At 45.9% G+C, this 26,118-nt stretch overlaps 1 protein-coding gene across 2 annotated transcripts in view; it reads right to left on the bottom strand.

Annotated features, from left to right (window-relative positions):
- NR1I2 (nuclear receptor subfamily 1 group I member 2) overlaps window positions 1–26,118 on the bottom strand; it is a 95,181-nt gene that overhangs the window by 33,445 nt on the left and 35,618 nt on the right. For both annotated transcript variants that reach the window (XM_068270970.1, XM_068270971.1), the window contains exon 2: window positions 12,469–12,739. In XM_068270970.1, the coding sequence (XP_068127071.1) occupies window positions 12,469–12,659 (191 nt within the window). In that variant the 5' untranslated portion in view covers window positions 12,660–12,739. The remainder of the gene's footprint in view (window positions 1–12,468; window positions 12,740–26,118) is intronic.

Raw genomic sequence — 26,118 nt, forward strand, 5'->3', positions numbered from 1 at the left:
TAACTGCTCGCTGCTGCCTGGTAACTGCTCGCTGCTGCCTGGTAACTGCTCGCTGCTGCCTGGTATCTGCTCACTGCTGCCTGGTAACTGCTCGCTGCTGCCTGGTAACTGCTTGTTGCTGCCTGGTATCTGCTCACTGCTGCCTGATAACTGCTTGTTGCTGCCTGGTAACTGCTCGTTGCTGCCTGGTAACTGCTCGTTGCTGCCTGGTAACTGCTTGCTGCTGCCTGGTAACTGCTTGCTGCTGCCTGGTAACTGCTTGTTGCTGCCTGGTAACTGCTTGTTGCTGCCTGGTAACTGCTTGTTGCTGCCTGGTATCTGCTCACTGCTGCCTGATAACTGCTTGCTGCTGCCTGGTAACTGCTTGCTGCTGCCTGGTAACTGCTTGCTGCTGCCTGGTAACTGCTTGCTGCTGCCTGGTAACTGCTTGCTGCTGCCTGGTAACTGCTTGCTGCTGCCTGGTAACTGCTTGTTGCTGCCTGGTAACTGCTTGCTGCTGCCTGGTAACTGCTTGTTGCTGCCTGGTAACTGCTTGTTGCTGCCTGGTAACTGCTTGTTGCTGCCTGGTATCTGCTCACTGCTGCCTGGTAACTGCTTGCTGCTGCCTGGTAACTGCTTGCTGCTGCCTGGTAACTGCTTGCTGCTGCCTGGTAACTGCTTGCTGCTGCCTGGTAACTGCTTGCTGCTGCCTGGTAACTGCTTGTTGCTGCCTGGTAACTGCTTGCTGCTGCCTGGTAACTGCTTGTTGCTGCCTGGTAACTGCTTGTTGCTGCCTGGTAACTGCTTGTTGCTGCCTGGTATATGCTCACTGCTGCCTGGTAACTGCTTGCTGCTGCCTGGTAACTGCTTGCTGCTGCCTGGTATCTGCTCACTGCTGCCTGGTAACTGCTTGCTGAGCACACAGCTCAACAGTCCGTGGAAAAGAGGCCTTAAACTTGGTGTTTGAGCACGCATAAATTTTCTCATGCAAAGTACTTCTTCTTCTTGTTTGAAGGTTGAGGCACTTAGTCTATTATATATATAGATATGATAATAATATGTATAGGAATACATAATAATAAACATTTGTCTTGAGTTCCTTTAAGTCACTTTTACTGCAGTGTTGAATTACAGTTGGCTGATCATATATTATTTGAACATAAGGAGACACATGTATGAGGAGACACATGACGGTAAGCACTCCTTGCTCCCATAAGAAGCCTGCTTGAATGCCACCACCCCCCCCCCCCCCCCCCCCCCCCCCGAGACAATTCTGCTCTATGAATAAACCTTCATCCTACGCGTAAGTAATGGGCTGAATAAGAGGTGCCCCCTCCCCCTTCCATCTTACTCCTCTGGATGCTGAAAATACTCCGGAAATTACAGGAAGAATGCGTCTCCTATAAGCTGCTCTGCTGTATGAATAGATCCCGGCAGACAGGAGGACCTCGACTCGAGTTCTCCATCTACAAGAATATAATTCTGAACTCATTCATCTGACTGAACAAAACACAAAATAATCACAATGCCGATACTCTATGACCTTCCAGGAGAGAGAAAGCCATGGAGAGAGAGCTGCGCCTTCTTCTGCAGAGCGAGACCTTGAAAAGCTCCTCCAAGGATTCGATTCAGGACTCCACGACAACGTTTAATGATTTAATTACTGAAGCTGATGGCACGAGAGCAGAAAAGCCACGAGAGACTTCATACAATCCCTAAGCCACGGCCACCAGAGCAGAGCAAGGCGAATGTCACAACAGAGGTGCAAGAATGTCAGTGCCACAACCTCAATGCAACAGAAAGGCTGTGGCATTCACTGGAAGACCTTGCTGCTCAAATGTTTTTCTAGAAATTTCAAATTTTTTGTTTTCATAGATTTGCATGGCGAAGAAGCAAAAGGGGAGCGATAAGAAGAATAAAAAGTCTTGCTACTGCATTCATGACAGATTGTAGACACCCGCCATTGTGGTCCAAATACAACATTAGCGAATCCTGTAATAGTCTATGTGAGAGATAATAAGAGCAGGTACCAGGAGTTGTTAGCTATGTAAGGATTTGAAGGGACAGCTAGAGATACAGTATGTCCCAGAGGAGGGGAACAAAGGGAAGGGGACTAGCTCAGTTTTATTCAGGTAGAATTTCAGGTGCCTGTCAAACATCCATGAATGATATGAGGCAACATTAACCATTTTGCAGGACATAGATGGAGACAAGTCGGGGTCAGAATGGTATTTGAGGGGGTCATCAGCATACAAATAGTACTGAGGCCAAAGGAGGTGTAAAGAGAGAAGGGAACAGGTCCAAGGACTGAGCCTTGGGGGACGCTGATAGGAAGGGATTTAGAGAAAGAGCTACCACTGAAAGAGACCTGGACTGAGCAGGCAGATGTGTAAGAAGAGCTACCAATTTGTAAAGGATACACAAATTATTACCAGGCCATATACATCCCACTGGCCCAAAGTCACTGAACACACGCAAGTTCTTCCAATAACAGTTTTGAGGGGAGTGTATCCACTTTATAAGCATTATACTGTTTATGTACAGCCTGGGTCTTTACAGGTTACAATATTGTCCTGGAAACCCAATCAGAGCTGCAACAATCAATACAGCGGCAACCATTTAGGTGTTAAAATGACCATCCATTCCTTTCTTAAAGGGAACCTTAACTAAGAGGGATACGGATGTTTCCTTTTAAACAATACCAGTTGCCTGGCTGTCCTGCTGATTTCTTTGGCTGCAGTAGCGGCTGAATCACACACCTGAAACAAGCATGCAGCTAATCCAGTCTGACTTCAGTCAGAGCACCTAATCTGCTGCATGCTTGTTCAGGGGCTGTGGCTAAACGTAGCAGAGACAGAGGATTAGCAGGAGAGTCAGGCAACTAGTATCATTTTAAAAGGAAAAATTCAAATCTTCCTACAGTTGTGAAGCACACAAAAAGTACGCTGTGCACCTTACTCTTGCATGTTTCTTTTATTCCATCCTTCAGCCAACAGCCAGCATGAATGACATAGAAAAACAGAACAGTCAAACCTGGATCGATGTGGGTGCCAGGGTGAGCGGGGAAGAGGTGACCAGGGGATAGGTGGACGGCACTACAGCCGTTTCACGCCGTCTGGCGCTTGTTCACGTGCGTGTGTCCAATAACGGGGCAGCGCTGTGCGGCTTCCTACATAGAGTCTTCAAGCCGCGCCCCCAGCGCTGTCCCATTGGTGTAAGTTACGTGGGAGTGAAGGTCGGGGGTGAAGAGGCGGAGACTCGCCGCTAGAATCGAGCGTGCAGCTTATATCATCATGCTAGGCTGCGCTATGCAGCCGGGTAAAAGTGACAAGTGCAAACCAAGTAATTACGTGAGATACACACATTACATTTGTGGACACAATTTCATGCCAAAACCATTCGTTTAACCTAAATAACATATTAATCGAACAAAGTGCATATAGTCAAAGTGCTACAGTGCATAATTAAGGGCATACATAGACGCCGGCATTCTGGCTTAGCTGCCTGGGATCCTGAAACATTAAATGTTTAAAATTAATCCCTTTATTAGTATACACTTAAAAAAGGGGGAAACAAAGGATACCACCCCATAGACCCACCCCAAGGGGGCTCCCACTTAAAAACAAGATTAGGGGGTAAAGTTGCGTGCAAAGAGATCTAAATGGGGCACACTCACATTCTCATCACGATTCGGGCCTGCCCCCGTATGGAATCCATGGGTGTTCCCCCATTTCGTGGGTCCCACTTTTCCCTCCCTTTCTCTCCCAATGACCAATTAGACATCTGCTGGTCACTTGATTCTGATTCAAAACGCATCTGGCTTAAATCCAGGGCGCTGGCTCTTTAAAGCGCTCCCCGTCAAGGGGATGATCTGTCCCCCTCTCTTTGAATATACAAAAATGAGGTGGCCTCCGGTCATTTGTATGTGGGGTGGGCAGTCCGGAACCTTCACTCCCTGTAGGAGTATAGGCACACTATAGAATGTGAGTGTGCCCCATTTAGATCTCTTTGCACGCAACTTTACCCCCTAATCTTGTTTTTAAGTGGGAGCCCCCTTGGGGTGGGTCTATGGGGTGGTATCCTTTGTTTCCCCCTTTTTTAAGTGTATACTAATAAAGGGATTAATTTTAAACATTTAATGTTTCAGGATCCCAGGCAGCTAAGCCAGAATGCCGGCGTCTATGTATGCCCTTAATTATGCACTGTAGCACTTTGACTATATGCACTTTGTTCGATTAATATGTTATTTAGGTTAAACGAATGGTTTTGGCATGAAATTGTGTCCACAAATGTAATGTGTGTATCTCACGTAATTACTTGGTTTGCACTTGTCACTTTTACCCGGCTGCATAGCGCAGCCTAGCATGATGATATAAGCTGCACGCTCGATTCTAGCGGCGAGTCTCCGCCTCTTCACCCCCGACCTTCACTCCCACGTAACTTACACCAATGGGACAGCGCTGGTGGCGCGGCTTGAAGACTATGTAGGAAGCCGCACAGCGCTGCCCCGTTATTGGACACACGCACGTGAACAAGCGCCAGACGGCGTGAAACGGCTGTAGTGCCGTCCACCTATCCCCTGGTCACCTCTTCCCCGCTCACCCTGGCACCCACATCGATCCAGGTTTGACTGTTCTGTTTTTCTATGTCATTCATGCTGGCTGTTGGCTGAAGGATGGAATAAAAGAAACCTGCAAGAGTAAGGTGCACAGCGTACTTTTTGTGTGCTTCATGTCCAAGTTTGTGCTCTGCACTGTTTTTAAGCTAGCTGCACTACTCTCTGCTTGGACTGTGAGCTAACTATCAGGTGCCAATGCATGGGTGAATCCTTTTGCAGGCTCATTGGAGCTACTTCTATCCCCCACCTAACCAGCTGTGTGCCAAGTGATTTTTTCTACTAAAGTGTACTTCCTACAGTTGTCACCCCAGGCATCTGCCTGGTTCACCTATGTCTAAAAACGGCCTTGACAACTAGATCTACAGCTGGAGTGGATGATTAGCAGGTGAAAAGCGGAAGACACAGGAAAGTTGTGTTGATTTAATCGGTTTTACGCAGGGGGTGACTCCAGGCATGCGCTTTGTGCCACTCACAGAAGGCAATGGAAGCTGTGAAATCATCTTATCAGCAGATCCTGCGGCCCTCTGGGGGGCATCATCTGAACTTCTGAGAAAAGCTCTTCTGAATTTGCCAACGTCCTGACTTTCAGAGTTTTGCCGGCAAAAACTTTGTTTTTCCAAATACTTAGGTGCCCATTTGTACTGTACCTAGGCAAATTCGCACTGAAAAAAATGCATGCAAATTTGCATGCATATGCGAATTCGCATGTACTTGTATATGCGTTTTCGTGCGAATTCACATTTTTTCCCCATGCTGTAATATGTAAAAAAAAATTTTTTTTTTTTTTTACAGACATTAAACTGTGACTTGAGAGAAGAAAAAAACAAAAAACAAAACAAAAAAACGTTGTCAGCGAAAACACTTGTGGAAAAAAACGTGCAATGAAACCGCAAGCAAATTTCCCATTAAATACATAACGTGCGATTTACACCTCCCACTCGCAGCATGCAGAAAATTGTGACAGAGCCATCCGATTTACATCACATTCACATTAAAACACATTGCTAGACGAATTTGCGTGTGACTAATGCACGCAAATTCGCCATAATGGAAACGGGCCCTAACAGTTGCAGCACTGATTTTTGTTATTTTATTGGCACAGCTGACAGCCTATTGTGAAGGGATTAGAAGAGAGCCAATTACAAGAGCAGGGGAGGGAGATCCTGGAACATCTTAGCTGTGAGCGGCCGCCGTGACGTAGGGAAGAGATATTTGATCTCCGCAGCCGTTACAGAATATCCTGCTCTGATAATAATAACAACCGTATAGCTGTAACCGGACCGTGTGTGTGATAATCGCTACGCAGCTCTGCGATGCTAGGATAGTGCGATTTCCATCAGCCGCTGTGTAGGAGTCACAGAGTTCTAGGAATACGCCATGAATTCCCAGAGTTCCCCTCTTCCTCCCATCCATCCCAGGTCTAGCGAGACACTAATGAACCCTCTGCTCCTCCAGCAGCACTTCCACTATGGAGTCCGCCCGGTCACCTAGCAACCCCCATCTTTCCCTGGTAACCCATGGAAATGGGATGATGGAGGGTGAATGGGCCTCGCCTGGATGGCCTTTTATGTCACTCGCCACATCAAGAGCCTCTTTCAAACAAATCCATCGCTTCTTCAAGGATAATGGTGCCCTTATTACATACATGTGTTTACATGTGCGGCACCTGGTCTGCCTAGCACTGCATGGGAACAGGTCTGCTGATCCCCTCCCCCATCATAAGATCATCTCTGTCTTACATGGAGGATCAGTGTCAGAGTTCGGCGAGTTCAGCGCCCGCCTGGCGCCACGCAGGGCCCGATTTGGGCGCTGCCCTAGGCCGTAATATTAAATACAGCCCAAATTACGCTAGACTTAGTCTAATTCGGGTGCTGGCAATATCCAGATCCGGAGATACACATCCAGAGGAAGAAATTACATAATCAGTAAAGGTGGCCACTAACGATACAATTTGCCGAACGATTCTTTGTATGAACGATTAGAAATGATCGTTTGCAACCACTAATGGACAAAAATCTCCTAACCAATCCGATCAGATTATTGAAATCTACCCGAAAACTTGGTTAGGAGATTTTTGTCCATTAGTGGTCCCAAACGATTATTTCAGAACCTTCATATGAAGAATCGTTTGTAAACGATCGTTCAGCAAATTGTAACGTTAGTGGCCACCTTAAGGCGACATATTTATTATATTACACCATATCACCCTAACCAATTAATGACCACCATACCGACAGGTGGGGAGACTTAACCTGACCCCACTCGGGTTTTAAAAGTCGCTCTTTATGGACAATTGAGGGTAAGAAGGTGCAGAGAGGAGCTGCTGACCAGTCCCAGCAGAGTAGTCCTGATATGGAGCCCCAAAACCTACCAAGGACAGCTGCAGTGTCAGAGAGGTGTAAGCAGGGGAGGGGACAGCTGCAGTGTCAGAGAGGTGTAAGCAGGGGAGGGGACAGCTGCAGTGTCAGAGAGGTGTAAGCAGGGGAGGGGACAGCTGCAGTGTCAGAGGTGTAAGCAGGGGAGGGGACAGCTGCAGTGTCAGAGAGGTGTAAGCAGGGGAGGGGACAGCTGCAGTGTCAGAGGTGTAAGCAGGGGAGGGGACAGCTGCAGTGTCAGAGAGGTGTAAGCAGGGGAGGGGACAGCTGCAGTGTCAGAGAGGTGTAAGCAGGGGAGGGGACAGCTGCAGTGTCAGAAAGGTGTAAGCAGGGGAGGGGACAGCTGCAGTGTCAGAGAGATGTAAGCAGGGGAGGGGACAGCCGCAGTGTCAGAGAGGTGTAAGCAGGGGAGGGGACAGCTGCAGTGTCAGAGAGGTGTAAGCAGGGGAGGGGACAGCTGCAGTGTCAGAGAGGTGTAAGCAGGGGAGGGGACAGCTGCAGTGTCAGAGAGGTGTACGCAGGGGAGGGGACAGCTGCAGTGTCAGAGAGGTGTACGCAGGGGAGGGGACAGCTGCAGTGTCAGAGAGGTGTACGCAGGGGAGGGGACAGCTGCCGTGTCAGAGGTGTAAGCAGGGGAGGGGAGAGCTGCCGTGTCAGAGAGGTGTAAGCAGGGGAGGGGACAGCTGCAGTGTCAGAGGTGTAAGCAGGGGAGGGGACAGCTGCCGTGTCAGAGAGGTGTAAGCAGGGGAGGGGACAGCTGCCATGTCAGAGAGGTGTATGCAGGGGAGGGGACAGCTGCAGTGTCAGAGAAGTGTAAGCAGGGGAGGAGACAGTTGCAGTGTCAGAGAGGTGTATGCAGGGGAGGGGACAGCTGCAGTGTCAGAGAGGTGTAAGCAGGGGAGGGGGCAGCTGCAGTGTCAGAGAGGTGTAAGCAGGGGAGGGGACAGCTGCAGTGGCAGAGAGGTGTAAGCAGGGGAGGGGACAGCTGCAGTGTCAGAAAGGTGTAAGCAGGGGAGGGGACAGCTGCAGTGTCAGAGAGATGTAAGCAGGGGAGGGGACAGCCGCAGTGTCAGAGAGGTGTAAGCAGGGGAGGGGACAGCTGCAGTGTCAGAGAGGTGTAAGCAGGGGAGGGGACAGCTGCAGTGTCAGAAAGGTGTAAGCAGGGGAGGGGACAGCTGCAGTGTCAGAGAGATGTAAGCAGGGGAGGGGACAGCCGCAGTGTCAGAGAGGTGTAAGCAGGGGAGGGGACAGCTGCAGTGTCAGAGAGGTGTAAGCAGGGGAGGGGACAGCTGCAGTGTCAGAGAGGTGTAAGCAGGGGAGGGGACAGCTGCAGTGTCAGAGAGGTGTACGCAGGGGAGGGGACAGCTGCAGTGTCAGAGAGGTGTACGCAGGGGAGGGGACAGCTGCAGTGTCAGAGAGGTGTAAGCAGGGGAGGGGACAGCTGCCGTGTCAGAGGTGTAAGCAGGGGAGGGGAGAGCTGCCGTGTCAGAGAGGTGTAAGCAGGGGAGGGGACAGCTGCAGTGTCAGAGGAGTAAGCAGGGGAGGGGACAGCTGCCATGTCAGAGGTGTAAGCAGGGGAAGGGACAGCTGCCGTGTCAGAGAGGTGTAAGCAGGGGAGGGGACAGCTGCCGTGTCAGAGAGGTGTATGCAGGGGAGGGGACAGCTGCAGTGTCAGAGAAGTGTAAGCAGGGGAGGAGACAGTTGCAGTGTCAGAGAGGTGTATGCAGGGGAGGGGACAGCTGCAGTGTCAGAGAGGTGTAAGCAGGGGAGGGGGCAGCTGCAGTGTCAGAGAGGTGTAAGCAGGGGAGGGGACAGCTGCAGTGGCAGAGAGGTGTAAGCAGGGGAGGGGACAGCTGCAGTGTCAGAAAGGTGTAAGCAGGGGAGGGGACAGCTGCAGTGTCAGAGAGATGTAAGCAGGGGAGGGGACAGCCGCAGTGTCAGAGAGGTGTAAGCAGGGGAGGGGACAGCTGCAGTGTCAGAGAGGTGTAAGCAGGGGAGGGGACAGCTGCAGTGTCAGAGAGGTGTAAGCAGGGGAGGGGACAGCTGCAGTGTCAGAGAGGTGTACGCAGGGGAGGGGACAGCTGCAGTGTCAGAGAGGTGTAAGCAGGGGAGGGGACAGCTGCCGTGTCAGAGGTGTAAGCAGGGGAGGGGAGAGCTGCCGTGTCAGAGAGGTGTAAGCAGGGGAGGGGACAGCTGCAGTGTCAGAGGTGTAAGCAGGGGAGGGGACAGCTGCCATGTCAGAGGTGTAAGCAGGGGAAGGGACAGCTGCCGTGTCAGAGAGGTGTAAGCAGGGGAGGGGACAGCTGCCGTGTCAGAGAGGTGTATGCAGGGGAGGGGACAGCTGCAGTGTCAGAGAAGTGTAAGCAGGGGAGGAGACAGTTGCAGTGTCAGAGAGGTGTATGCAGGGGAGGGGACAGCTGCAGTGTCAGAGAGGTGTAAGCAGGGGAGGGGGCAGCTGCAGTGTCAGAGAGGTGTAAGCAGGGGAGGGGACAGCTGCAGTGGCAGAGAGGTGTAAGCAGGGGAGGGGACAGCTGCAGTGTCAGAGAGGTGTAAGCAGGGGAGGGGACAGCTGCAGTGTCAGAAAGGTATAAGCAGGGGAGGGGATAGCTGCAGTGTCAGAGGTGTAAACAGGGGAGGGGACAGCTGCAGTGTCAGAGAGGTGTTTTTAGAATAAGAAGACAGTTAGCTAAGGATTACCACTATACAATGCACATATAGAGGAGTATATTACCAGCATAGCACCAATGAAAAGCTAATAAGATAGATGAAGCAAGTCCCCTAGTGGGCCCCTCTGGTCCAGGGGCCCGGCGCAGTGACAACCTCTGCATCACCTATTGCTTAGTCACTGCATTGTGTTATTTTCACTACAGGTCCTCGTTAAGGGAGTGGAATATGGAATGTCTCCAGAGACTTTGTGATGAAATGTAAGAATGCGGAAGACGTGGAACATCGCCTTACACAACACAACGGGGTATTATCAGTTTCATCCTTCTCTTAGCGGGCTTGCCTTACTCTGCTGACAACCTAACTGACTGGTTACCGTAAAATGAACCGGAACTGGGAGGGGCTTCTCTCTGATAAAATGATAAACCTCTCATCGGTTTATGGGATCTCTCAGTCTTCACCTATCCTCACCTCTTCTATTGTAGATTGTGCTAGCATTCACCAATAGCAGCTGCTCCCTGCTGGGCCAGATTTAACTGTAGGCACACTAGGCAGAAGCCTAGGGCCCCCAGTGTACAGAGAGGTGACTGTCGCAGGAGTCTTGGCTCACTATCCTGGAGTGCCGATGACATCACTGCCCCCGGATGATAAGGAGCCAGCCAGGGAATAAGGGCAGCCAGCACAATCGCAGGTCGGTGAGATTTTTGGGTTCATTGGAGGGCGGAGTTTATTGTGCCAGAGCTTCATTGCCGATACGCCACCAAGATGTAAATCTAGCTCTGGCTACATTGTGCGTTTGCGGCTTCCACTGGGGTATATTCTGAAGCAGATGTCACAACAGCTGCTATGACCCAGTGGGAAAACTCTCTAGTCCTTGCGGAGTTGTCCTTTAAGTCACATGACTTGTTGCGGAGTCACTTCGCCAGTAACCATCACTAGGGAGGATATACAGGTGAGAGGAAGCTTCAATCTCAGCATTCAGCAGCCAACAATAGCTCCGTGTAGAACAAGGACCAGAGAGGTAGAACCAGTTCTACAGCCCGGACCATATAGCAGCCCTGGGAGGAGCCTCTGTGCTGCTGGGGTCACATGACACGCGTTCAGCCGGCCCCGCCCACACATTGCACAAGAGCCTCTGCAGAGGAGATTTTACTCTTTATATAGCTGGTTCATGCTTGTGTATTGTGAGGAATAGATCATACTCTGAAATGCACAAAATTTTCTGCCTTACAGGTAAATCATCTTTGCATTATATACGTTTATTACCTGAGCAGCTGGATTTACAATGCGGACTACCTGGGTAAATGTCAGATGCAGCTTGGTTTGACTGACCAGCAGTATATAAGCTATCCAAACCCCTCCCCCATCCAATCATCACTCACAGGAGGAAGTCAGGGAGGAACTGGGAGGGGCATTAGCCAATCCTTTTCTGTGAGCAAAGCGCTGATCCCACCCACAAGAGGGAGGAGAGGGAGGGGGTGGGGGAACCTCTGATAAGGAGCAAAGGCAGGAACCAGTGTCAGACGAAACACAGGACATTCCGTACAGCACTCTGAGGATGAAAATGCCAGGATATAAATGAAAATATAATATAAGAAAATAACTTTTACGTTATGTTAAATGTGCTGGACATGTGCACAGTCACTATATAGTCAAAGTCCAGGCAAAGGCCGGCGCTACCCCGGAGCCAAACTAGGCAACTGCCCAGGGCCCCAAGTCAGTTTTCAGAGGTCACAATAACTTTACTGTCAGCAGAGTAGCATACGTTACTTTACATAGCATAAGCTACGTTAATTAGTATAGTAATAGTTCAATATAAAATATAAGCTATGTTAATGTTTGTCCAGGGCCTCAGTTTTATTTTTAAGACCACTGCTGGTCCAGGAATAGATCTGAACATGGTATTCACAATACAACAACATTTCTAAGGTGCTTTTCTCCCATAGGGCTCAAAGGGAATAGATCAGATGCAGATCAATATATACTTGCAGGGAGAATGCATTACAAAGGGAATATACAAGTGTTTCTAAATTCCAGACATAACAAGTGGCATTTTTGGTTTGGCTTTAAATGCCTCCAGGGTTGGAGCTATACTGTTTAGGTATGGGAAGGTGTTCCAAAGGGCAGGGGCAGCATGACAGATGGCTGTGGCCCCAAAGGTTTTAAAGTGGATTCTGAGATTTACCAAGTTATTAGATCCTTTTGATGCTAGAGCAGAGTAACCAAATGTTATTGGTTGCTGCTAAAAATCCAATGGTAAACAATATGGTGGCATGACCTGACGCGGCAGAGCTGAAAGAGTTAAAAGCAGGTTCCTCATATTGGGTTAATGGTTGGTCCATCATGAACATGGTGTGAAAACTGCAAGGGGGAGGAACATGGACAGAGCAGCCTGACATGATCAAAGCCTGAGGTCTGGCAGTCTGACACACAGAGGAGCTCACAATCTAATCCTACCATAGTCACAGTCTAATGTCCTACCATATTATTATTATGTATTTATATAGCACTGACATCTTCTGCAGCACATTACAGAGTACATAGTCATGTCACTGACTGTCCTCAAATAGCTCACAATCTAATCCAGGCATGGGCAAACTTGGCCCTCCAGCTGTTAAGGAACTACAAGTGCCACAATGCATTGCAGGAGTCTTACAGCCACAGTCATGACTCAAAGGCAAATGCATTGTGGGACTTGTAGTTCCTTAACAGCTGGAAGGCCAAATTTGCCCATGCCGGATTTCTAATCCTACCAGTCATAGTCTAATGCAATTCCAAGCTGCAGACAATTTGCATTATACTTTCATGCAAGCTGGAATCCCTGGCACCCACCTGAAGAAGCCCTTGCAGCCCTCACAGGTCATGGCATTGAAGTGGTAGCCGGTGGCCTTGTCCCCGCACGCCTTACAGATCTTGGGTTCCCCATCGTCCTCCTCGTCCAGCGTCACAGGGCTGTTGGGGGGCTCATCTTCCTCCTCTTCCGCTTCTTCCTCCATTGAGAAGTCGTCCTGCTCCACAGACATTGCTGGGTGGCGGAGACCCGACGCCCGGCGGCCGCCACTTCTCGTCCGGTGCGTGCGACTTCCTGGGAGTCCGGCGGCCGCTATAAGGAAGAAGAGAACTGCGTTAGTAGGATCACCCTGAAGGATGGCCGACAGCAGAGACTGTTAGAGATTTAAAAACACAGTTACTTTAAACTGCAGTATAGTAAAACAACCACAAGACGTCACTGTCTGTAAAATGTGATCTATATGGGATTGTTATTTCCTGTATTCACTCTGTATTCTCTCTGTTCTGAGTAAGCTGCATTTCCTGATGGCGGTGTATGATATATCGCTGCATGTTTTTCTTCAGTAATAAGAGTTCTGACTTGTTATACTGGGTGCTGATCTGTATCTACAGACCACTCTGCTCCAACAGAGACCACCTTTCTGTACAGAGGAGAAAACGCCAATCTAATATTTACACCGCAATAATGTGATAAAGACTCACTGACAGCATACGAGCCTCTGCTATAGTCTGGCGATCGTGCGCAATGCGATCTTTACCTAAGCGCAACCATACCGCTTGCTGCATCTTCCTGCGATTGTGCGTAGGATGGAGGCTATGGGAGTGCATGAAAAATCACATTTAAAAATAAATAAAATAGGCAGATTTATAAAAAAAACAAAATCACAGTACTGTCATTTTTCTTTTTTGTAATTTCCCTATGCAACCTGAAACCCTGCCCCTTATCATGGCAAACATAACAACGAACATACACCCCCCCCCCCAAAAAAAAAAAAGTTGAGGCTGCCATATTCATTTTCCGTTTATACAATACCAGTTGCCTGGCAGTCCTGCTGATATATTTGGCTGCAGTACTGTCTGAATCAAACTCCTGAAACAAGCATGCAGCTAATCCAGTCTGACTTCAGTCAGAGCACCTGATTTGCATGCTTGTTCAGGGGCTGTGGCTGAAAGCATTAGAGGCAGAGTGTCAGCAGGGCAGCCAGGCAACTGGTATTGCTTAAAAGGAAATAAACATGGCAGCCTCCATACACCTCTCACTTCAAGTGCGATTTATCTTCTTGTGTAATTAGGAGAACGCCTGGAAGATGTATTTCTGCAGAAAGTTAAATACAATGTGAAATGTTTATGGAAAGGGGGCTTACAGTACAGATTAATCAAATAACAAGAAAAGGGTTAAGTACACAGCATGCACAAGCGCTTGGTTGTACTGGGCATGCTCTGAGCTGACTCGCACGTGCCCAGTACAGATGTGAGCATCCATGGGAGGGGCGTGGCTGGAGTTGCATCTTCTGAAGCACTTTACAGATTACAAAGTGATGTAGAATATGTATAGAGGGTCTCTGCGCTGTGTGGTGGGCTGCAGATCCCTCTGGACCATCCTTCCCACTACTCAGGTAAGTATCTCATTTAAGAGAACCTGTGCTGAAGCTGGGGGTCAGCAACAAATACTTACCTATGGAGAGGGAAGCATCCTGATGAGACTCCCCTCGCTGTCCTCTGGTCACCCCTCGCTGCCTGGGACCCTCCAGCTGATGGGGGCTGCTCTCCTCTCCAGGCAGGAGCGTGTTTATGCAGCTGATTACTGTGCAGGCGCGGGTGTACTCGCGCAGGTGTACTATGGCTGCACAAGTGCTTGAAGAAGAGCGCAGCCTGCATCAGATTACAGACAAGCACTTGTTGGGAATCTTTGTAGGGTCCGCCCTCTGGGACTGGAGGAGGACGGTGAGGGGCATCATTAGGGTCCACAGGATTCCATCTTTTTAGGCAAGTATGCAATTTTGTACCTGTGACCTTCAGCTCAGATACACTGTAAAGAGTCCCTGTAAGGACATATAGTGGAATGCAGTAAATTATTCAGGATATCCACTTTGACTGTCATTTTTTCTCGTTTCAGCTTCAGGCTTCAGGCCAGCTTTTGCACTTTACTCTTTTACCCTCATCAAGATGTTTCTTAACTACATAACGACCGGGTCACGACGATAAGCGTGAACGCGGCGGCTGTAAAAAAATGGAAAAAATTCATTATTTGTCAGTTTTCGGCCATTATAGTTTTAAAATAATACATGCCTCCATAATTAAAACTCACGTATTGTATTTGCCCATATGTCCCGGTTATTTCACCATTTAAATTATGTCCCTATCACAATGTATGGCGACAATATTTTATTTGGAAATAAAAGAGCATTTTTTCCGTTTTGCATACATCACTATTTACAAGCTTATAAAAAAAAAATATAGAAATATTTCATCTTTACATAGATATTTAAAAAGTTTAGACCCTTAGGTAAATATTTATGTTTTTTTTTTTTATAGTAATGTTTTTTTTGATTAAACATTTTATGTGGGCATTTTTGGGAGGGTGGGATATAAAAGTGTTTTATTTGGGGAAATATTGGTGTATTGTAATGTTTTTGGGCATTTACTTGTAGTTTTACTTTTTGGCCACAAGATGGCAATCTCGATTTTTTTTACATGACGTCACTCTAAGCGTACAATGTACGCTTAGAGGGACACAGCTTCAGAAAGAGCGAAGCTTCCGAGAGAAGCTGCTGCTTTTTCAGCGGGGGAGAGGAATCAATGATCGGGCTCCCTAGCCCGATACATTGATTCCGTGGCTACCGACTCCGCGGCCGGGAGTGCGCGTGCACGCGCGCGATCGGGCGCGGGAGCGCGCCTGTCCTCCTTGACGTTTTTATACGTCAAGGAGGACAAAGTGGTTAAAAGACAAACCAACAAAAAACATCCCAGCAGCGATCAGAGCCCAACAGAAAGCTGTGTTGCTGAGCAGAAGGGGGGGGAGGGGGAAATCACTTGTGTGTTGAGTTGTACAGCCCGGCAGCAAGCCCTTAAAGCTGCAGTGGCCTGAATTGTAAAACAAATAGCCTGGTCACTGGGGGGGTGTAAGCCTACAGTCTTCAAGTGGTTAATTCTTCTTTACTTTCTGCCATAACAGTCGTATCACCCGCATATCTGAGGTTGCTGATATTTCTTCTAGCAATCGTAAATGTGTAATAACGATAATCTTCCCGCTCGCTGTATGATGTCTGCCGCTCTGCGCAGATCTCCGGCACATATATCTTCATTATCAGAGGACAGAGGCAATGGGAGGAATGTCGGAAGTGGAGAGAATTGATTAACCTTTCAGCGCTTATAGAAGGGTCGGTTAAAATGTTACTTTCCAAATCAATCGGTCCGGAGGGACAGAAGTCATTTCATCTGACGTTAGAAGTCACAAGCTATTCTCACTACAAGACAGCTATAGAATTCCAACAAACGTGTGCTGGAAATAAGACGACGGACCAATAATTCTCAGAACAAGTGAGAGGAACCAGGCAGACAAGGATGTAAAGCTGCAATTACTCTTTAGAACCTCAGAAAGTCCAGCCGGAAACACATCCCAATTCTCAGCAAGATTCTCGGTTCTTCACATCACTTGAATTCTAACTGAAGGGATAAGCATGTAGAAGCAACGCAAGATAAACCATCATGCTTGCAATCAAAGGAGGCTACATGTGTCGTGCATCGATGGTGGTTTCCTCCCGATTCGGGCTGCCGGTCCAACAATTCTACCTCCAGAAACCACACTAAATATATTCAGTCGCTTTACGCTTCTGCTGAAAAGATTTTGGTACAATTTTCACCCTGACCTCTCACCAGACTATAACAATGACCCTTCTCTAGACTCCAACACTGACCTTTGACCCAGCCATGACCCTGACCTTTCACCCAGCCATGACCCTGACCTTTCACCCTGCACTATTCCTGACCTTTCACACAGCCATGACCCTGACCTTTCACCCAGCCATGACCCTGACCTTTCACCCTGCACTATTCCTGACCTTTCACACAGCCATGACCCTGACCTTTCACCCGGCCATGACCCTGACCTTTCACCCGGCCATGACCCTGACCTTTTCCCTGACCGTAACCTAAACTTATTGTGCAGACTTCTGGAAATAGCGATACTGGATTTTCTGGATTTGGGAGGCCTACAGAAGGTTAGACCATCCAATGCCAAAGGCAGCTGCTGTGCTCTATTACCTACATTACTCCCATTTGTATCACATCCACTGTGTACAGACAGATTGTATGACTAGCAGATCCTGTATTATGTCAAGTTTATGCACGACTATTGAAAACAACTACATAACTGTACAGATCTGCTGGTTTATAGCACAGATACAGCCTAAATATACAGCCATTTATCCAACTGTACCTCCAGATCTGCTGGTCTATAGCACAGATACAGCCTAAATATACAGCCATTTATCCAACTGTACCTCCAGATCTGCTGGTTTATAGCGCAGATACAGCCTAAATATACAGCCATTTATCCAACTGTACCTCCAGATCTGCTGGTTTATAACACAGATACAGCCTAAATATACAGCCATTTATCCAACTGTACCTCCACATCTGCTGGTTTATAGCACAGATACAGCCTAAATATACAACCATTTATCCAACTGTACCTCCAGATCTGCTGGTTTATAGCACAGATACATCCTAAATATACAGCCATTTATCCAACTGTACCTCCAGATCTGCTGGTCTATAGCACAGATACAGCCTAACTATACAGCCATTTATCCAACTGTACCTCCAGATCTGCTGGTCTATAGCACAGATACATCCTAAATATACAGCCATTTATCCAACTGTACCTCCAGATCTGCTGGTTTATAGCACAGATACAGCCTAAATATACAGCCATTTATCCAACTGTACCTCCAGATCTGCTGGTCTATAGCACAGATACAGCCTAACTATACAGCCATTTATCCAACTGTACCTCCAGATCTGCTGGTTTATAGCACAGATACAGCCTAAAATACAGCCATTTATCCAACTGTACCTCCAGATCTGCTGGTCTATAGCACAGATACACCCTAAATATACAGCCATTTATCCAACTGTACCTCCAGATCTGCTGGTCTATAGCACAGATACATCCTAAATATACAGCCATTTATCCAACTGTACCTCCAGATCTGCTGGTTTATAGCACAGATACAGCCTAATATACAGCCATTTATCCAACTGTACCTCCAGATCTGCTGGTCTATAGCACAGATACACCCTAAATATACAGCCATTTATCCAACTGTACCTCCAGATCTGCTGGTTTATAGCACAGATACAGCCTAAATATAAAGCCATTTATCCAACTGTACCTCCAGATCTGCTGGTTTATAGCACAGATACATCCTAAATATACAGCCATTTATCCAACTGTACCTCCAGATCTGCTGGTCTATAGCACAGATACAGCCTAACTATACAGCCATTTATCCAACTGTACCTCCACATCTGCTGGTTTATAGCACAGATACAGCCTAAATATACAGCCATTTATCCAACTGTACCTCCAGATCTGCTGGTTTATAGCACAGATACAGCCTAATATACAGCCATTTATCCAACTGTACCTCCAGATCTGCTGGTCTATAGCACAGATACACCCTAAATATACAGCCATTTATCCAACTGTACCTCCAGATCTGCTGGTTTATAGCACAGATACAGCCTAAATATACAGCCATTTATCCAACTGTACCTCCAGATCTGCTGGTCTATAGCACAGATACAGCCTAACTATACAGCCATTTATCCAACTGTACCTCCAGATCTGCTGGTCTATAGCCCAGATACATCCTAAATATACAGCCATTTATCCAACTGTACCTCCAGATCTGCTGGTTTATAGCACAGATACAGCCTAAATATACAGCCATTTATCCAACTGTACCTCCAGATCTGCTGGTTTATAGCACAGATACAGCCTAAATATACAGCCATTTATCCAACTGTACCTCCAGATCTGCTGGTTTATAGCACAGATAAATCCTAAATATACAGCCATTTATCCAACTGTACCTCCAGATCTGCTGGTCTATAGCCCAGATACATCCTAAATATACAGCCATTTATCCAACTGTACCTCCAGATCTGCTGGTTTATAGCACAGATACAGCCTAAATATACAGCCATTTATCCAACTGTACCTCCAGATCTGCTGGTTTATAGCACAGATACAGCCTAAATATACAGCCATTTATCCAACTGTACCTCCAGATCTGCTGGTTTATAGCACAGATAAATCCTAAATATACAGCCATTTATCCAACTGTACCTCCAGATCTGCTGGTCTATAGCACAGATACAGCCTAACTATACAGCCATTTATCCAACTGTACCTCCAGATCTGCTGGTCTATAGCACAGATACATCCTAAATATACAGCCATTTATCCAACTGTACCTCCAGATCTGCTGGTTTATAGCACAGATACAGCCTAATATACAGCCATTTATCCAACTGTACCTCCAGATCTGCTGGTCTATAGCACACATACACCCTAAATATACAGCCATTTATCCAACTGTACCTACAGATCTGCTGGTTTATAGCACAGATACATCCTAAATATACAGCCATTTATCCAACTGTACCTCCAGATCTGCTGGTCTATAGCACAGATACAGCCTAACTATACAGCCATTTATCCAACTGTACCTCCAGATCTGCTGGTTTATAGCACAGATACAGCCTAAATATACAGCCATTTATCCAACTGTACCTCCAGATCTGCTGGTTTATAGCACAGATACATCCTAAATATACAGCCATTTATCCAACTGTACCTCCAGATCTGCTGGTTTATAGCACAGATACAGCCTAAATATACAGCCATTTATCCAACTGTACCTCCAGATCTGCTGGTTTATAGCACAGATGCAGCCTAAATATACAGCCATTTATCCAACTGTACATCCAGATCTACTGGTGTATAGCACAGATACAACCTAAATATACAGCCATTTATCCAACTGTACCTCCAGATCTGCTGGTTTATAGCACAGATACAGCCTAAATATACAGCCATTTATCCAACTGTACCTCCAGATCTGCTGGTCTATAGCACAGATACAGCCTAACTATACAGCCATTTATCCAACTGTACCTCCAGATTTGCTGGTCTATAGCACAGATACAGCCTAAATATACAGCCATTTATCCAACTGTACCTCCAGATCTGCTGGTTTATAGCACAGATACAGCCTAATATACAGCCATTTATCCAACTGTACCTCCAGATCTGCTGGTCTATAGCACAGATATACCCTAAATATACAGCCATTTATCCAACTGTACCTCCAGATCTGCTGGTTTATAGCACAGATACAGCCTAAATATACAGCCATTTATCCAACTGTACCTCCAGATCTGCTGGTTTATAGCACAGATACATCCTAAATATACAGCCATTTTTTCCAACTGTACCTCCAGATCTGCTGGTCTATAGCACAGATACAGCCTAACTATACAGCCATTTATCCAACTGTACCTCCACATCTGCTGGTTTATAGCACAGATACAGCCTAAATATACAGCCATTTATCCAACTGTACCTCCAGATCTGCTGGTTTATAGCACAGATGCAGCCTAAATATACAGCCATTTATCCAACTGTACATCCAGATCTACTGGTGTATAGCACAGATACAACCTAAATATACAGCCATTTATCCAACTGTACCTCCAGATCTGCTGGTTTATAGCACAGATACAGCCTAAATATACAGCCATTTATCCAACTGTACCTCCAGATCTGCTGGTCTATAGCACAGATACAGCCTAACTATACAGCCATTTATCCAACTGTACCTCCAGATTTGCTGGTCTATAGCACAGATACAGCCTAAATATACAGCCATTTATCCAACTGTACCTCCAGATCTGCTGGTTTATAGCACAGATACAGCCTAATATACAGCCATTTATCCAACTGTACCTCCAGATCTGCTGGTCTATAGCACAGATATACCCTAAATATACAGCCATTTATCCAACTGTACCTCCAGATCTGCTGGTTTATAGCACAGATACAGCCTAAATATACAGCCATTTATCCAACTGTACCTCCACATCTGCTGGTTTATAGCACAGATACAGCCTAAATATACAGCCATTTATCCAACTGTACTCCCAGATCTGCTGGTTTATAGCGCAGATACAGCCTAATATACAGCCATTTATCCAACTGTACCTCCAGATCTGCTGGTCTATAGCACAGATACACCCTAAATATACAGCCATTTATCCAACTGTACCTCCAGATCTGCTGGTTTATAGCACAGATACAGCCTAACTATACAGCCATTTATCCAACTGTACCTCCAGATCTGCTGGTCTATAGCCCAGATACATCCTAAATATACAGCCATTTATCCAACTGTACCTCCAGATCTGCTGGTTTATAGCGCAGATACAGCCTAATATACAGCCATTTATCCAACTGTACCTCCAGATCTGCTGGTCTACAGCACAGATACAGCCTAAATATACAGCCATTTATCCAACTGTACCTCCAGATCTGCTGGTTTATAGCACAGATACAGCCTAAATATACAGCCATTTATCCAACTGTACCTCCAGATCTGCTGGTTTATAGCACAGATAAATCCTAAATATACAGCCATTTATCCAACTGTACCTCCAGATCTGCTGGTCTATAGCACAGATACAGCCTAACTATACAGCCATTTATCCAACTGTACCTCCAGATCTGCTGGTCTATAGCACAGATACATCCTAAATATACAGCCATTTATCCAACTGTACCTCCAGATCTGCTGGTTTATAGCACAGATACAGCCTAATATACAGCCATTTATCCAACTGTACCTCCAGATCTGCTGGTCTATAGCACACATACACCCTAAATATACAGCCATTTATCCAACTGTACCTACAGATCTGCTGGTTTATAGCACAGATACATCCTAAATATACAGCCATTTATCCAACTGTACCTCCAGATCTGCTGGTCTATAGCACAGATACAGCCTAACTATACAGCCATTTATCCAACTGTACCTCCAGATCTGCTGGTTTATAGCACAGATACAGCCTAAATATACAGCCATTTATCCAACTGTACCTCCAGATCTGCTGGTTTATAGCACAGATACATCCTAAATATACAGCCATTTATCCAACTGTACCTCCAGATCTGCTGGTTTATAGCACAGATACAGCCTAAATATACAGCCATTTATCCAACTGTACCTCCAGATCTGCTGGTTTATAGCACAGATGCAGCCTAAATATACAGCCATTTATCCAACTGTACATCCAGATCTACTGGTGTATAGCACAGATACAACCTAAATATACAGCCATTTATCCAACTGTACCTCCAAATCTGCTGGTTTATAGCACAGATACAGCCTAAATATACAGCCATTTATCCAACTGTACCTCCAGATCTGCTGGTCTATAGCACAGATACAGCCTAACTATACAGCCATTTATCCAACTGTACCTCCAGATTTGCTGGTCTATAGCACAGATACAGCCAAAATATACAGCCATTTATCCAACTGTACCTCCAGATCTGCTGGTTTATAGCACAGATACAGCCTAATATACAGCCATTTATCCAACTGTACCTCCAGATCTGCTGGTCTATAGCACAGATATACCCTAAATATACAGCCATTTATCCAACTGTACCTCCAGATCTGCTGGTTTATAGCACAGATACAGCCTAAATATACAGCCATTTATCCAACTGTACCTCCAGATCTGCTGGTTTATAGCACAGATACATCCTAAATATACAGCCATTTTTTCCAACTGTACCTCCAGATCTGCTGGTCTATAGCACAGATACAGCCTAACTATACAGCCATTTATCCAACTGTACCTCCACATCTGCTGGTTTATAGCACAGATACAGCCTAAATATACAGCCATTTATCCAACTGTACCTCCAGATCTGCTGGTTTATAGCACAGATGCAGCCTAAATATACAGCCATTTATCCAACTGTACATCCAGATCTACTGGTGTATAGCACAGATACAACCTAAATATACAGCCATTTATCCAACTGTACCTCCAGATCTGCTGGTTTATAGCACAGATACAGCCTAAATATACAGCCATTTATCCAACTGTACCTCCAGATCTGCTGGTCTATAGCACAGATACAGCCTAACTATACAGCCATTTATCCAACTGTACCTCCAGATTTGCTGGTCTATAGCACAGATACAGCCTAAATATACAGCCATTTATCCAACTGTACCTCCAGATCTGCTGGTTTATAGCACAGATACAGCCTAATATACAGCCATTTATCCAACTGTACCTCCAGATCTGCTGGTCTATAGCACAGATATACCCTAAATATACAGCCATTTATCCAACTGTACCTCCAGATCTGCTGGTTTATAGCACAGATACAGCCTAAATATACAGCCATTTATCCAACTGTACCTCCAGATCTGCTGGTTTATAGCACAGATACATCCTAAATATACAGCCATTTTTTCCAACTGTACCTCCAGATCTGCTGGTCTATAGCACAGATACAGCCTAACTATACAGCCATTTATCCAACTGTACCTCCACATCTGCTGGTTTATAGCACAGATACAGCCTAAATATACAGCCATTTATCCAACTGTACCTCCAGATCTGCTGGTTTATAGCACAGATGCAGCCTAAATATACAGCCAGTTATCCAACTGTACATCCAGATCTACTGGTGTATAGCACAGATACAACCTAAATATACAGCCATTTATCCAACTGTACCTCCAGATCTGCTGGTTTATAGCACAGATACAGCCTAAATATACAGCCATTTATCCAACTGTACCTCCAGATCTGCTGGTCTATAGCACAGATACAGCCTAACTATACAGCCATTTATCCAACTGTACCTCCAGATTTGCTGGTCTATAGCACAGATACAGCCTAAATATACAGCCATTTATCCAACTGTACCTCCAGATCTGCTGGTTTATAGCACAGATACAGCCTAATATACAGCCATTTATCCAACTGTACCTCCAGATCTGCTGGTCTATAGCACAGATATACCCTAAATATACAGCCATTTATCCAACTGTACCTCCAGATCTGCTGGTTTATAGCACAGATACAGCCTAAATATACAGCCATTTATCCAACTGTACCTCCACATCTGCTGGTTTATAGCACAGATACAGCCTAAATATACAGCCATTTATCCAACTGTACTCCCAGATCTGCTGGTTTATAGCACAGATACAGCCTAACTATACAGCCATTTATCCAACTGTACCTCCAGATCTGCTGGTTTATAGCGCAGATACAGCCTAATATACAGCCATTTATCCAACTGTACCTCCAGATCTGCTGGTCTATAGCACAGATACACCCTAAATATACAGCCATTTATCCAACTGTACCTCCAGATCTGCTGGTTTATAGCACAGATACAGCCTAACTATACAGCCATTTATCCAACTGTACCTCCAGATCTGCTGGTCTATAGCCCAGATACATCCTAAATATACAGCCATTTATCCAACTGTACCTCCAGATCTGCTGGTTTATAGCGCAGATACAGCCTAATATACAGCCATTTATCCAACTGTACCTCCAGATCTGCTGGTCTACAGCACAGATACAGCCTAAATATACAGCCATTTATCCAACTGTACCTCCAGATCTGCTGGTTTATAGCACAGATACAGCCTAAATATACAGCCATTTATCCAACTGTACCTCCAGATCTGCTGGTTTATAGCACAGATAAATCCTAAATATACAGCCATTTATCCAACTGTACCTCCAGATCTGCTGGTCTATAGCACAGATACAGCCTAACTATACAGCCATTTATCCAACTGTACCTCCAGATCTGCTGGTCTATAGCACAGATACATCCTAAATATACAGCCATTTATCCAACTGTACCTCCAGATCTGCTGGTTTATAGCACAGATACAGCCTAATATACAGCCATTTATCCAACTGTACCTCCAGATCTGCTGGTCTATAGCACACATACACCCTAAATATACAGCCATTTATCCAACTGTACCTACAGATCTGCTGGTTTATAGCACAGATACATCCTAAATATACAGCCATTTATCCAACTGTACCTCCAGATCTGCTGGTCTATAGCACAGATACAGCCTAACTATACAGCCATTTATCCAACTGTACCTCCAGATCTGCTGGTTTATAGCACAGATACAGCCTAAATATACAGCCATTTATCCAACTGTACCTCCAGATCTGCTGGTTTATAGCACAGATACATCCTAAATATACAGCCATTTATCCAACTGTACCTCCAGATCTGCTGGTTTATAGCACAGATACAGCCTAAATATACAGCCATTTATCCAACTGTACCTCCAGATCTGCTGGTTTATAGCACAGATGCAGCCTAAATATACAGCCATTTATCCAACTGTACCTCCAGATCTACTGGTGTATAGCACAGATACAACCTAAATATACAGCCATTTATCCAACTGTACCTCCAGATCTGCTGGTTTATAGCACAGATACAGCCTAAATATACAGCCATTTATCCAACTGTACCTCCAGATCTGCTGGTCTATAGCACAGATACAGCCTAACTATACAGCCATTTATCCAACTGTACCTCCAGATTTGCTGGTCTATAGCACAGATACAGCCTAAATATACAGCCATTTATCCAACTGTACCTCCAGATCTGCTGGTTTATAGCACAGATACAGCCTAATATACAGCCATTTATCCAACTGTACCTCCAGATCTGCTGGTCTATAGCACAGATATACCCTAAATATACAGCCATTTATCCAACTGTACCTCCAGATCTGCTGGTTTATAGCACAGATACAGCCTAAATATACAGCCATTTATCCAACTGTACCTCCAGATCTGCTGGTTTATAGCACAGATACATCCTAAATATACAGCCATTTTTTCCAACTGTACCTCCAGATCTGCTGGTCTATAGCACAGATACAGCCTAACTATACAGCCATTTATCCAACTGTACCTCCACATCTGCTGGTTTATAGCACAGATACAGCCTAAATATACAGCCATTTATCCAACTGTACCTCCAGATCTGCTGGTTTATAGCACAGATGCAGCCTAAATATACAGCCATTTATCCAACTGTACATCCAGATCTGCTGGTGTATAGCACAGATACAACCTAAATATACAGCCATTTATCCAACTGTACCTCCAGATCTGCTGGTTTATAGCACAGATACAGCCTAAATATACAGCCATTTATCCAACTGTACCTCCAGATCTGCTGGTCTATAGCACAGATACAGCCTAACTATACAGCCATTTATCCAACTGTACCTCCAGATTTGCTGGTCTATAGCACAGATACAGCCTAAATATACAGCCATTTATCCAACTGTACATCCAGATCTACTGGTGTATAGCACAGATACAACCTAAATATACAGCCATTTATCCAACTGTACCTCCAGATCTGCTGGTTTATAGCACAGATACAGCCTAAATATACAGCCATTTATCCAACTGTACCTCCAGATCTGCTGGTCTATAGCACAGATACAGCCTAACTATACAGCCATTTATCCAACTGTACCTCCAGATTTGCTGGTCTATAGCACAGATACAGCCTAAATATACAGCCAT

The sequence above is a fragment of the Hyperolius riggenbachi genome, chromosome 2 (genome assembly GCF_040937935.1).
Source record: "Hyperolius riggenbachi isolate aHypRig1 chromosome 2, aHypRig1.pri, whole genome shotgun sequence".
NCBI classification, from domain to species: Eukaryota; Metazoa; Chordata; class Amphibia; order Anura; family Hyperoliidae; genus Hyperolius; species Hyperolius riggenbachi.